Source organism: Oncorhynchus keta, chromosome 33 (genome assembly GCF_023373465.1).
Source record: "Oncorhynchus keta strain PuntledgeMale-10-30-2019 chromosome 33, Oket_V2, whole genome shotgun sequence".
NCBI lineage: Eukaryota > Metazoa > Chordata > Actinopteri > Salmoniformes > Salmonidae > Oncorhynchus > Oncorhynchus keta.
In genome coordinates, this window is record NC_068453.1 from 11,297,220 (window position 1) to 11,309,757 (window position 12,538).

Sequence of the window (12,538 nt, forward strand, 5' to 3'; positions counted from 1 at the left end):
GTCTGTGGACACAGTTCCCTCTGCTGTGAGTTAATAACAATGGCTTTGCTGAGTTATGTTACAGTGCAATGTGCATGCTGGAGCTCGAGAACATTGGAACTGTGAAGGTATAGACGGCAGAAGGGTTGACTTGGTCCCGATACACAGAAATAAGACCAACATGGTGTGGGTTCACTGACGTTTTAAGATTCCAGCTAGTGTCCCTAATCTAGGGCATTGGCGGAAGAAGTAAGGAAATGTCGTCAGTCACACCAAATCTAGACAGTGGAGAAAGTCTCAGTTTAGTGTAAGTGTCTGGTTCCCATCCTCTGAGCCAGCTGGATCCATCATTATCCATCACCCCAAGCCAAATAACTGATAAATTAGCCCATCGACCGAGCTCACTCGTGTGGTGTCTAAGTAGGACAATAAATAGGCTAATCATAGTTTGCATTGAAAACAGCAGTGACTCAATTGAAAATCATATGATTAAAACATTTAAAAACGGATGAATTTGACGGATGGCATATATTCACTACCAGCCCAGTGAAACCTCGAGAACCTTGGTATGGTAATCAATAATAATAAAAGTGCTATTGACAAGTGTGGCAGTGCCATAACGGTCCGCAGTGTTTATCATATTTGCCTATCTGTAACTTACTGTGCTGTATAAGACATGTTCGTTTTCCCCAGGCTCCGACAGCTCACTGAGATTCCTATCCCAGTGTAAAAAGGACTCAGTACTGTCTAATATTTCCATCCTTGGCGATGCGACCGCTCTGATTCACAATGCGTCGTTAGATGAGGACAGTTCCCTTGATGATACTTTGCAGCGCAGATAGCAAATACACTCCTTCACCCACCTTGCAGCGATTCCAACCGCAGAATGTTACTTTTTACTCCGTCCACGCACAACTTCAGTGAAGAAACGTAGTTAAGTTGATGTCGCTACAACGACGTAATACACGCAGTAGTGCTGCCAACAAAACGGTTGTCCCCGAATGACAATATTTGAAAAAGGGTGAAGAATAGAGCAAGGCTGCCCCGTGTTGGGTATTGTTTATTTTCTTGGCACAGAGTTTGTATGGACTTTTTCTTCCTCGTATTCCTTGACGAAGTTTGCTACCCACGTCCAGAGCAGACCAGACAGGCAGGAATGCGGGTGGGGGCAGGGAGAAGAGTAGCGACATCTAATCAGACTAAAAACCCTACAGTGTTTGCATTTCATATGCGTAGGTTGTCTCACGATAAATGGCAACATACATTACAATGGATGTACATTTAGCGCAACACCTACAATGTATATGGAGACTGTTCGCATGAACACTTCGCAATAATTTCGGTCAGAAATTAATAGTGAATTTCACAACTGAGAAAGACCTGCTCCTGTCCATCTGCGTCAAAACCAATCAAACGAGTCCTTCTATTCAGACCGTCTGTGATTGAACAGGTTCCGCGACCAATCCAAAGGCTTTGAGCCCGAGTCTTTGATTGACAAGCGAATAAGCCAATTAAATAACATCAACGTTATTTTTTTGTAACAAATCAGAGAAAGACAAGAATTCTTCGTTCTTAAACACTGCCTCCCCGGAAATGCAAATCAACCAATCAAGTTAAAGCCTTAAAAAAAAGCGCTTGAATAGCCAATTTACTGCAATAACTTCAACCGCAACTCTAGAGTGGTCTGCCAAGGAACAGGTCAAAGAGGACATTCTGCGAAGAAACATGAAATTATTCCACTAATGTGTGGATATTGAAATGAAGAGAAAGGCAAAAGTTCTGGGGGGATTTTTTAAAATATTCTACATGATACATACAAGTACATTAAAACAACATGCGTACAACATTTGCCCAAACAGAATGGAGGTGAGAATCTGGTGTCTGGTTTCCGAAGGGAAAAAAACAACAACTTTAAAGTGGAATGAAACCGAAAATAAACAAATAGTTACAAGTTTCAAACTATCTTTGAAATAGAACAGAAAGACATGCTTAGAAGAAAACAGGTGGTATAACATTCAATATGAAACTGGCACAGTCATAGTTTTGGGTTCAGCCTTATGTCAGTCACACATCACCCATTTATTTTTTCTCATCTGTGATTTGGCTTCTCTGGGGAAACAAGTGTAAGTCCTCACCTTTAAGGCATGATCCTTTTCTTCCTGCATTGAACTGCAGTTCCATTAGTTGTACTCCACAAATAATACCACAAATGAGCGTAAACTAAGATTAGTAACAATTTTGGTGGCTAAAATACATACGTGTAACCACACGTTTAGGTATACCCTGGCACACTCAGAATGATAGAGTACTTTAATACTCATAAGCATGTTTTAGCATGGACAGTGCCATTGAGGACATTGACCATTTTGAAGTAGTCAATTGGATGGTACCTCCTATGGGTTAAGGAAGGATCACATAATTCAATCCAGGTCATCAGCCAATGAATTATACTCGTGAGCAAACATTCCATAACTGCAGGTTATCCCCAACCTTGGGTTTATACCTGTTCCAACAACACACCCTAGGTGGCAGTACAAACCCTTTGAGTTTGTTTACCAACTCAGAAGTAGTAGAAGAAAATTGACTACTTCAAAATAGAGATGGACTCAATAGAGATGGACTCAATGGAGCTGCCCGTGCACTCACCGACAAGGGACAGATAGTCCTCTATCATTCTTTCATTCTTTACAGTCAGCGAGGTTTTACTCTGTTCTGTCCATTTAGATAGCAGGCACACCTCCAACAGTCAGTTGATATATAGACACTAGAGTAGCTACACAGAAAGAGCTTCAGTCTTCCTCCTAGATGAAGAGTGCCACTTCCTTCATTGGTCCCTCCCTCGAATGTTGTCGCTTAAGAATACAATGTTGTCTGTAGAAGGGAAAATAATCACATTTTTTAATTGTTATGAAAATATAAAATGTCTGAATGTGAAATGTGTCTGAGTGGGTGTTCCCCTCACTCACCTGCAATGATGGTGGTAGCCTGGCGTCTGACGTTGTTCTTGTCTACGTACTCCCCGTAATCCAACTTCCCCTCCACCAGAACCCTCGACCTAGAGCGGGGGCACACAGACCCAAGGAATGTGTTACTGATATAACGTTTTCTGCAGATTGTCATAAGACCAGTTATCACCTGTGTGTTTACGGCAAAGACACTTCTAAGTAGATAAGACGGAAAAATATTTACTTATCAGGGTCCTAGTCCCCAGAAAAACAGAAACAGCCTGAGAAATTGACAACCCACCGTATACAGGGTGACACAGAGTGAAGAACATACCCTTTCTTGACATGCTGGTAGGCCACATCCCTCAGACCAGGCTTGAAGATTGACACACGATGCCACGTCGTCTTCTGGCTGACATCTCCTGCGGGAGACGTCTCTACGTCCCCGGAGCGCCACATCTCGTTGGTTGCCATGGAGAAAATGGTGACGGGGTTCCGTCCCTCCACCTGTCTCATGACAGGGTCCTGCCCCACGCGGCCCAGCAGTTGGACACGGTTAATCGCTGTGGGGTGGAGGAGGGGGTGCACACATGTCAAAGCCACAGGGGAAGACATTAAGGAGTGCACACGTCAAAGCTATGGGGGAAGAAAGAGGAGCGGACAGACATCAGCTGGTCTGGATTGTTTGTGATCAATAGAGGAGAAACCTGAGAAAGTGCCCTGACAGTCTATACTCACATCTCTCCAGGATCAGGCTGGTGTCTGTAGACTGGTGTCTAACCAGCTGTCTGAAAACCTGCAAGGAAGAGGCATAAAGACGCATTACACTACAATCAGCCAAGGAGTCACAGCCACAAAAGTACAGTAGAGTTGCGATTCAGGGGGAACAGCTGGAGTAGGTGTGTTGCACACTTACCTGTGCTGCTCCGTTTCTCAACATCCCCTCTGTTTGCTGGACGTACTTTATGGCAGTAAAGTGGACAGACAGACTGTAAGAAAGAGTATCAAATTGACTTCCTCTCAAGATGAGGATTAGTTAGAGCTTTAATCCTGACTAACAGCCAGCAAGTTACATGGACACAATTGTCTTTATTCTATAGTCACACCTGTCATATCTGGGTAGCTGTCCCAGTGGGTAACGTTATCTAGATATAGTATCATTATTCAAATACCTAAATCTAAGATAATAATAGTAACGTTAGCCTACCGCCTGCTGCTTGAACTATGTCTAGTGTGGGTAGCTAGCTACATGGTCTCCACAAAGATCATTTGTATCGCATTATAACCATGTGTAAATGGCTTGCTAACGCTACATTGTAATCTCTACTACTGATGTTACGGTCATGCCCCTCCAGCTCGCTACATTAGTTGCAATGAGAGTGAATAGATAGCTACTAATAGGGAAGAGACATGAACTGCCGTAAAAAGTAGACTTGTCCCACAAATTTTTAGCATGCTTGTTGTTTATCATTATATCTATCTAAGGATATACAGAAAGTTCATTCAACTTACATGATGCAGAAACCGAAATCCTCAGTCCATGCCGCTTCCGGTCCGTCACTAATATAGGTCCGTGGATCATTGTAGAAAGCAATAGAGTGTTCCGCTCATACTTGGGGCTGGATCAAATACTTTCAAATGACCATTTTTAAGTTGATGATGAAGAATTATATATGTGGGGGACATTACATAACCTGTAGGTTTTATTTCCAAATAGTATGGATGTTGTCTCCCGCGAAGCTGCGCGAAACAAGATATGAACAATAGAGCTGGTAGTATCTTTATTTTAGGTCATTTAACAAGGTTGAGTTCTAGAAAACCTTTGGTTACAATCCTTCGCTCACAGAGAATACTCAGATGATGATATACAATAAAATCTAAATAAATGCATACAATTCTGAATCAAAACAAATAGATAATGTCTCTAAGTAAATACTGAACACAGGGTCTTACAAATCAGTAGGCCTTTATAATTTACTACAGTAATAAGGTACATCTTTGGAACATGCCTTTTGCTCAACAAGTGGCATTTTTATTAATTTCTAGTGTAAGCTGAATATCCTAGAAAGTGAATTATGCAGTACCTTGATTACATTCATTCATTTTTATTACAACCAATCTGACCATTCTGACTGCCATTACATGACAGTTAACCTGAGAACAAGGCCATGTGTAGGAGAGAAGAGAAGAGAGAGATGCCTCGCATCGTATTTATCTCCACCTCTCTCAGGTGTAAAGGGAAACTTCTAAGGTCCTTCAGAAAGAACACACCACTCAGACAAAGGCACACCTTCCCAGAGCAATGTCCTGTCCCTATGTTATGTGAGAGAGTTTGATAGAGTATATGTCCAATTGACCATCGTCTGTGACCCAAATCGTCCTCCAACGACCCAAATTAAGAAGAAATGTGATTGTAGCTGTATTCTCATATCTCACTACCCACATCTCACATGCACAGGGCCCACTTTGGGTCCCGACCCATAGTTTAAGAAACCCGGATATACAGTATACTTCTAAAAAATATATGACATTAAGTACATCTGTCTATGAATCGAGGAAATTCATGTAGTGTATGTGGTCAGAACTTCTGTATGATAAGTCCCAGCAGTTGAGAGACGAGGCGTAGAGCAGGCTGGCTGATGGGGTAGTCGGGGGGCAACTTCTCCTCCACACAGGGCAGCTTCACATAATACCTGCAAGAGAATACCGTAAAAGATGGAAGACATACGCAATACCATTACCCGTAAGCTGGACAGTGTAGTACAATGTATACAGTATATACAATACCATTACCCGTAAGCTGGACAGTGTAGTACAATGTATACAGTATATACAATACCATTACCCGTAAGCTGGACAGTGTAGTACAATGTATACAGTATATACAATACCATTACCCGTAAGCTGGACAGTGTAGTACAATGTATACAGTATATACAATACCATTACCCGTAAACTGGACAGTGTAGTACAATGTATACAGTATATACAATACCATTACCCGTAAGCTGGACAGTGCAGTACAATGTATACAGTATATACAATACCATTACCCGTAAGCTGGACAGTGCAGTACAATGTATACAGTATATACAATACCATTACCCGTAAGCTGGACAGTGCAGTACAATGTATACAGTATATACAATACCATTACCCTTGAGCTGAACAGTGCAGTATATATATATATATATATATATTCTTTTTTTATCATCTGTCCATAGAACATCTTCCTAGTGTCTTGATGATCATCCAGGTGCTTCCAGGGACTTTTTGGCAAACTTGAGTCAACTCTTTTGACGACATGGGTCCCATTATGTCTGGCGAAAACCAAACACTGCATTCTACAGTAAGCAGCTCTTACCAACGGTTAAGCATGGTGGTGGTAGTGTGATGGTTTGGGGATGCTTTGCTGCCTCAAGACCTGGACCACTTGCCTTAATAGGAGGAACCATTTCTGCTCTGTATCAGAGAATTCTACAGGAGAATGTCAGGGAGTCCGTCTGTGAGCTGAACCTGAAGCGCAGCTACTGTAGGTTATGCAGCAGGACAAGGATCCAAAACACACAATCAAGTAATGAAAATGCATAAAAAGCAACACATTTGAAGTTGTGGAATGTCCAGACCTAATCCCAATTGAGATGTTGTGGCAAGACTTGAAACGACCAGTCCACGCTTGAAAATCCACAAATGTCACTGAGTTAAAGCAGTTCTGCATGCAAAAGTGGGCCAAAACTCCTCCACAACAATGTGAGACTGATGAACAACTACAGGAAGCATTTGGTTGCAGTCACTGCAGATATTGAGTGTAAGAGGGAAATCACTTTTTCACACAGGGGAATTGGGTGTTGGATAACTTTGTTAATTAAATAAATAAAATAAGCAGGTTCCCTTTATTTAATAGTAGGTTTAGATTGAAGATCTGATAACATTCAGTATCAAAAATATGAAAAAATTGAGAAAATCAGAAAGGGGCCAATACTTTTTCGCAGCACTGCCATCTACAGACCACAAATGGAACAAACATTTCTAAGGTAGAGGAACTGGAACCATGTTTGACTGATTCTACCTCTCACCTGAACTCCTCTCTGTACTCCGTTCGGAGGTGCTGGCCCAGGTGGGAGCTGTACTTCAGGCAGGCAAGCAGAACCCTACAGCGCTGGAACAACAACGCAGCCTGGGACGGGCTGAGAGGGGCCTGGGACCCAGACAGGACCACTACCACCTGCCGAGCCTGGTACCCCACGAACGACAGCTGTGGAGATAAATAGAGAGATATGAAGGGGGGACAACACACCAACCATGAGACAGGTTGACAGAGGGAGATTCAACTACTCAGACGAGGTATCAAGTAATTGAAGTGGACATCCATTCAAATACGTAGAGGCTTACCAAAGAGGGATGAGGCTGCAGTATTCTCAGGATCCAGCCTACAGTCAGAAAATGCTCTGGAGACGGAGTTCGGCTGGCCTGCAGAAACAGAGTTGATCATTAGGCGACATACTGTACAGTTAATATGTATACTGGTATGCAGTATATTAGCATGCTTAGGGTGTGGGAGTTTCGTTCCATTGCCCGCTGTGAAGGGCACTCACCTCCTGACAGAGTACCACCAGTTCAAATAGCAGAGAGCACCCTGCATCCAGGTACTCCGCGAACAGGCCCTGCAGCTGACAGACAAGTTGTGATGGGAACATTTGAGATGACTGGAAGTTGATATTTCACGCGGAGGGATTAGCACGATGCTCAGCCTATTTATAGATTTTCCCCCTTTTCTGTTGACGCCCATCGGTTTCCAGTGTTCTGATTGTAGGTTGACGGTCACTCGACGTGAATGTTATGGGATAGTTCTCTCGTCTGTCGACAGCGTTAGACACCAGACTGAATGTGCAAGGGCCAAGGACACGGATTATACACTGTTGCGTGGTATTAATGGCGTTCTGATGAACACTGTGCGATTCTATAGTCGCTGGCAAAGTCACTGCCTTTTTGTTTTGACTTCCTGCAAGCCTCTTGGGCTGATGTTTACAGAACAGTTGTCTGCTGAATAGGATACTATGGGGCCTTGTCAGAGAAGGCCAGTTAGACATTTTCTCTGCTTCTGGGCTGGAGGTGTTTCCCTGTTGCAACTTGTAATAAACCCGACTTGACTTTACTGCTCTTCTCTTTTGGAAATTCCTATTACACAAGTCATAAAAAACGTATACACAACCACACAAAATGTTAATGTCCAACCAATTATATCCAGGGCCCACACTCACCTCTGAATGTGGGGGCGAGCCCTGTCTTGAGTCTGGGGAAACTCTCCTCGATCCCTGTGTCTGGCTCTGGAGCTCTGGGTCACACACCAACGCTAGTAACAGCCTGGCTGTCAGGGCACCTCTGCAGACAGGGACAACACACTCTCCTGTTAGCTATACCTCTGTGATATCAAGGGAGAGAGAGAGGGAAAGCATAAAGGAAGGAGAGAGAATGGGTGTGTGTGTACTCACTGCTTGGCCGTAAGCATGTTGAGTCGAGCCGGCTCGATCTCTGTCTCTCTGAACATCAAGGCCAGGGTCTGAACGATCAGAGTACACAGCCTGGACACAGGAGACAAAGAGGGTTAGGGGCAGAGATAAACCCATTTTGAGAACAGGTATGATGGAGTTTAACCATTATATTCTTGACCACTGGAGGGGGCTAGTGAGACTTGTCACCTGTCACCTACCTGACCTATTACTCTTCAGTGTAGTAGTGCCACAGAGATCCACATTAAACCCATAATCTAGTTGCATAAAGACAAAGCTGCTTAAAACCCCCAAAGAAAACCCGACGGGGTTCCTTAGTTAATCCACACTCAGGTGTTTCACAGAGGCACTGGTGGTGATGTTATAAAAGATAAGAGGTAGTCTTAACCAAGGATCACTGTAGTCACTCAAAATAGTCTGTCAGCTTTGTACACACACACAAAGGGTCACTCACAGTAGGCTGTCTGCTGTGTTGGTCTCCGGCCTCTGACAGCTCCGGAGGGAGTCTTCCAGCATCGGCACCAGGAATGGAAACATGTCATTGGACTAACACACACACACACACACACACACACACACACACACACACACACACACACACACACACACACACACACACACACACACACACACACACACACACACACACACACACACACACACACACACACACACACACACACACACACACACACACACACACACACACACACACAGTTATGTATGGAGAAAGAAGGACAGAGAAAGAAGGACACACACAGTCACAGAAACAGACACACACACACAGATCCATGTGATCTCACCCTCCAGAAGAGTTTCCTGAGTGTGATGCTGCGGTGTGCTGCGGTGCGGAGCTCCTGGAGGAGCAGATATAGGCTCTCCAGGCTGATGCCCTCCTGAAGCAACTCACCGCTCAGCTGTCGGAACAGGTGGGCTGTACGCTCCCAACTACACACCGACAGGGGAGGGAGTGACCATGGAACAACATGTTGGAACAGTATCTGATGGGGGAAACTATCAACTGGGGAACAGTATCAGGGCTGTCTCTCATTAGGGCAGCAAAACAAGTGTTTCTTATTGGACACGTTCAGGTGGTACCTCCCCATTTGGATCAGTTTTCTTATGTTTTGTGTCAACGGAACATGACCCTGATGGGAATACCATCAGCATCTGATAGGGGAACAGTATTTGAAAGTACCTAATGGGGGGTTGTTTCTGTGGGGAGGTGCTCAACATGACATTGCATCTCTTTCTGTAGAGGGGGTCCAACAGCAACGTTGACCTCTGGAAGAAAAACAACAACATACACACACGGTATTACAACATTATAACACACACACACACACACACACACACACACACACACACACACACACACACACACACACACACACACACACACACACACACACACACACACACACACACACACACACACACACACACACACACACACACACAGTGAATGACTCACTATAATGTAACTGTTCCAGGAGCTTTGCAGGTGCAGGTAGATCCGAGATGTAGGCGACACAGCGTACAGATGCAGCTCCGCCTCTCTCTCTCCTCCCTCCTCTTCATCCTTCTCTCCATCCCTCTCTTTGACCACCCTATCTCTCTTCAGCAGGCGAGCCAGCACCGAGCCTCTTCTCCTGGGCACCACAGGGGCCTCCGGGGGAATCTGGGTCTGGTCACCCGGGGGAGAGGGAGAGAAAGAGGGAGAGTGGAGGGAGAGGGCTGGGGCTGGGGAAACTGGATGGGGTAGAGGGCGAGGCAAGGTCAGTCTTAGACCCTGTCTCTGACCAAGTGTTTCAGGGTTAGGGCAGGAGGCTGAGCGTGTGGTCTTCAGTCGGAGCACCTCTTCCTCTTCCTCCTCCACCTCCTCCTCCTCCTCCTCCTCCTCCTCCTCCTCCTCTTCCCTGTTCCTACTGGTGAGACAGAGAGATGGTACAGTCAGTGTGACTGTGTCAGAAACACACCCACACACCTTACCTAGTCAAACACACACACAATTTAAGCCACATTACACAACTCAGTTGTACTGTGGTAACGTATCGTGGCTCCTGGCAGGACAGCAAGGTCATGCTGTGTTAGTCCACCAGGGGGCAGAGTGAGAGGGCAGTGAAGAGGGAGGATATTCCCCTGGCACAGAGAAACAGCTACCTGATCCTGACCTGGAACCTTGACACGGTCACTCACTCAGTAAGCCTTTCTGTCACTTTCTATTGGCTCTTCACTTCTTCTCTCTCTTCTCCCTCCCTTCTCCTCTCTTTCCTTCAACTCTCTTCGAAATCCCCAATGAGGAAGAGCTAGAGGAGGGTATCTTTCCATGTGGATATCTTTCCATGTGCAGATTTACTGTCATGATCCTTAGAGGAAAACCCAATTATTTAAAGAGCCTGTGTCTATACAGATGTAGGGTCTTAATTTGAGCCAGTTTTCTACAGCAGGTAAATAATCCTGCAACATTATTTTCATCTTCATTATATAATGAATGGACATTTTTGTAGGGGTTAATACCTTTTTCGTGAGGGAAAAGTCAAGAGTGACATTTCAAAATGGAAATGACAAACTTCAGGAGCATTTTTTGTTGTTGTATTTTACCCCCTTTTTCTCCCCAATTGCGTTCCTCACTCATCGCTGCAACTCCCCAACGTGCTCGGGAGAGACGAAGGTCGAGGCATGTGTCCTCTGAAACATGACCTGCCTTACCACGCTTGTTAACACCCGGACGCCAGCCGCACCAATGTGTCGTTCAACTGTAGTCAGCCTGCAGGAGCCCGGCCCACCACAAGGAGTCGCTAGAGCACAATGAGCCAAGTAGTGCCACCCAGTCAGAGTGCCAGCCAGTCTCAAATCTTTAATGGTTGAGTGGCTATAAATGTCCTTTCAGTCTGTTTTTCCGTGTAGTCACTGTCAGTTTAGAAGGCTTTGTTAAGGCCTAAAGTGCAAGTGATGGAAAACATAAAATATCACTTGGTGTGCTTTAATAATTATAGAATTAAATAGTCACTATTAGCCATTTCTGATTATGTTTTCAATACAATTCAACAATATAGTGCTGTATTGCAGTTTTGCTATATATCTATATATCTACTGCAGCATACTGTAAATTATGGAGCATTGTGGGAAAATATTGTGGCTCTTTAGCATATTTTAGGCATGCCTTGAAAGTGGCTGAATTTGTTACACCTGTTATCGAGAGTCCTGTACCAATTTAAGTGATATGTGGTAGTAGTTCCCTAACAATTCAATGTATATAGGGAACAGATCAAATTGGCAGCTGGCTTTTTACCTTTACAATGTCTGACTATTTATCCATGTCCATTCGATCTGTTTTTCCCTGCCAGTTTGGAAGCCTTTGCTTAGGCCTCTAGAAGTGCAAGTGATATTCATGAATATGCTGTAATATGCAAACGCCTACAGCCAACCTGCTTGCTCTAATCCCTTGTAGTTACAGTAAAATAGAATACAAAACACATTATAACCGTTTAATAGCCACTTTTATTGTATTGTACTCTGTTTCATTGCTCTGGCATGAAGTTACTGTGAATATGTCGGTAATATATTGCCTCTATCCAGAGATAGTAAAAATTATTTTGAAGACCAATGTATCCTCAACTACAAAAACATGTTCAGTAACTTTACTTGCTATGACTGTGATATATATATACAGAAATATATGTATATATTTATTTTTTAGCAACCTTGGTTGAAACGTAACTTTATAAGGACAAGAGCGCCCACTAAATAACCAAAATGAAATTCTGCAAAGAACACTGGGTAATATATCACTGCATGGGAAATTCCAGTAATATACTGTAAATTAGATTACAGTAACATGTTTATTACTGTAAAATGTATTACAGTAGCTGTACTGTGAAATGAATTACAGTAACTTACTCCTGGCCAATTGCTGCCAGTAAGTTATTGTACATTTTACAGGAAATGATTCACAGTGTAGGTTTGGGGCATCATATGTACTGATGCACATAGTCTACTAAGACTTCCTTGCCTTGAACTTGACATGTTACCAATAGTCTATATAGACTTCCTCTTCAACTCCTGGTGGAGCACAGTCTCAGTGTACAGTATATTGACTTG

At 43.8% G+C, this 12,538-nt stretch overlaps 3 protein-coding genes across 7 annotated transcripts in view; all 3 read right to left on the bottom strand.

Annotated features, from left to right (window-relative positions):
- Positions 1-1,379, bottom strand: part of creb3l2 (cAMP responsive element binding protein 3-like 2) — a 28,652-nt gene extending 27,273 nt beyond the window's left edge. The window contains exon 1 of one of the 2 annotated variants that reach the window (XM_035748728.2): positions 843-1,379. Coding sequence is in view for 1 of the 2 variants with exons in the window: in XM_035748727.2 (XP_035604620.1) it covers positions 641-739 (99 nt within the window). In the remaining variant the exon portion in view is untranslated. Of the gene's footprint in view, positions 1-640 lie in introns of both variants that reach the window. The other variant, XM_035748727.2, reaches the window with a different exon arrangement.
- A 377-nt stretch (positions 1,380-1,756) lies between these two features.
- LOC118366222 (single-stranded DNA-binding protein, mitochondrial-like) lies at positions 1,757-4,557 on the bottom strand. Of its 2 annotated transcripts, XM_035748730.1 has the most exons (6): positions 4,437-4,557; positions 3,841-3,913; positions 3,663-3,720; positions 3,259-3,487; positions 2,946-3,034; positions 1,757-2,850 (listed from the first exon to the last, which is right to left on the bottom strand). In XM_035748730.1, exons 2-6 carry the CDS (start codon positions 3,862-3,864, stop codon positions 2,804-2,806), a joined length of 447 nt encoding a protein of 148 aa, XP_035604623.1. In that variant the 5' UTR covers positions 3,865-3,913; positions 4,437-4,557; the 3' UTR covers positions 1,757-2,803. The 2 variants fall into 2 exon arrangements, with proteins under 2 accessions (XP_035604623.1, XP_035604622.1); XM_035748729.1 differs by lacking the exons at positions 3,841-3,913; positions 4,437-4,557 and having other exon boundaries at positions 3,663-3,747.
- Positions 4,558-4,688: 131 nt separating this feature from the next.
- Positions 4,689-12,538, bottom strand: part of c33h12orf56 (chromosome 33 C12orf56 homolog) — a 27,200-nt gene continuing 19,350 nt past the window's right edge. The window contains exons 4-13 of one of the 3 annotated variants that reach the window (XM_052491895.1): positions 9,909-10,362; positions 9,633-9,718; positions 9,238-9,382; positions 8,889-8,980; positions 8,417-8,506; positions 8,186-8,306; positions 7,520-7,588; positions 7,317-7,394; positions 7,001-7,179; positions 4,689-5,617 (exon numbers count right to left, since the gene is read on the bottom strand). In XM_052491895.1, coding sequence (XP_052347855.1) covers positions 5,503-5,617; positions 7,001-7,179; positions 7,317-7,394; positions 7,520-7,588; positions 8,186-8,306; positions 8,417-8,506; positions 8,889-8,980; positions 9,238-9,382; positions 9,633-9,718; positions 9,909-10,362 — 1,429 coding nt within the window. In that variant the 3' untranslated portion in view covers positions 4,689-5,502. Of the gene's footprint in view, positions 5,618-7,000; positions 7,180-7,316; positions 7,395-7,519; positions 7,595-8,185; positions 8,307-8,416; positions 8,507-8,888; positions 8,981-9,237; positions 9,383-9,632; positions 9,719-9,908; positions 10,363-12,538 lie in introns of all 3 variants that reach the window. The other 2 variants (XM_052491894.1, XM_052491896.1) reach the window with 2 other exon arrangements.

Bases quoted from the DNA above. Each gene is read 5' to 3' on its own strand.
- LOC118366222 (XM_035748729.1), bottom strand. From the start codon at position 3,747: ATGCGTCTTTATGCCTCTTCCTTGCAGGTTTTCAGACAGCTGGTTAGA. The intron at 3,488-3,662 runs GTGAGTATAGAC...TCCACCCCACAG, and splicing joins CAGCCTGATCCTGGAGAGAT to CGATTAACCGTGTCCAACTG. The intron at 2,851-2,945 runs GTGAGTGAGGGG...TCCCTTCTACAG, and splicing joins GGCTACCACCATCATTGCAG to ACAACATTGTATTCTTAAGC.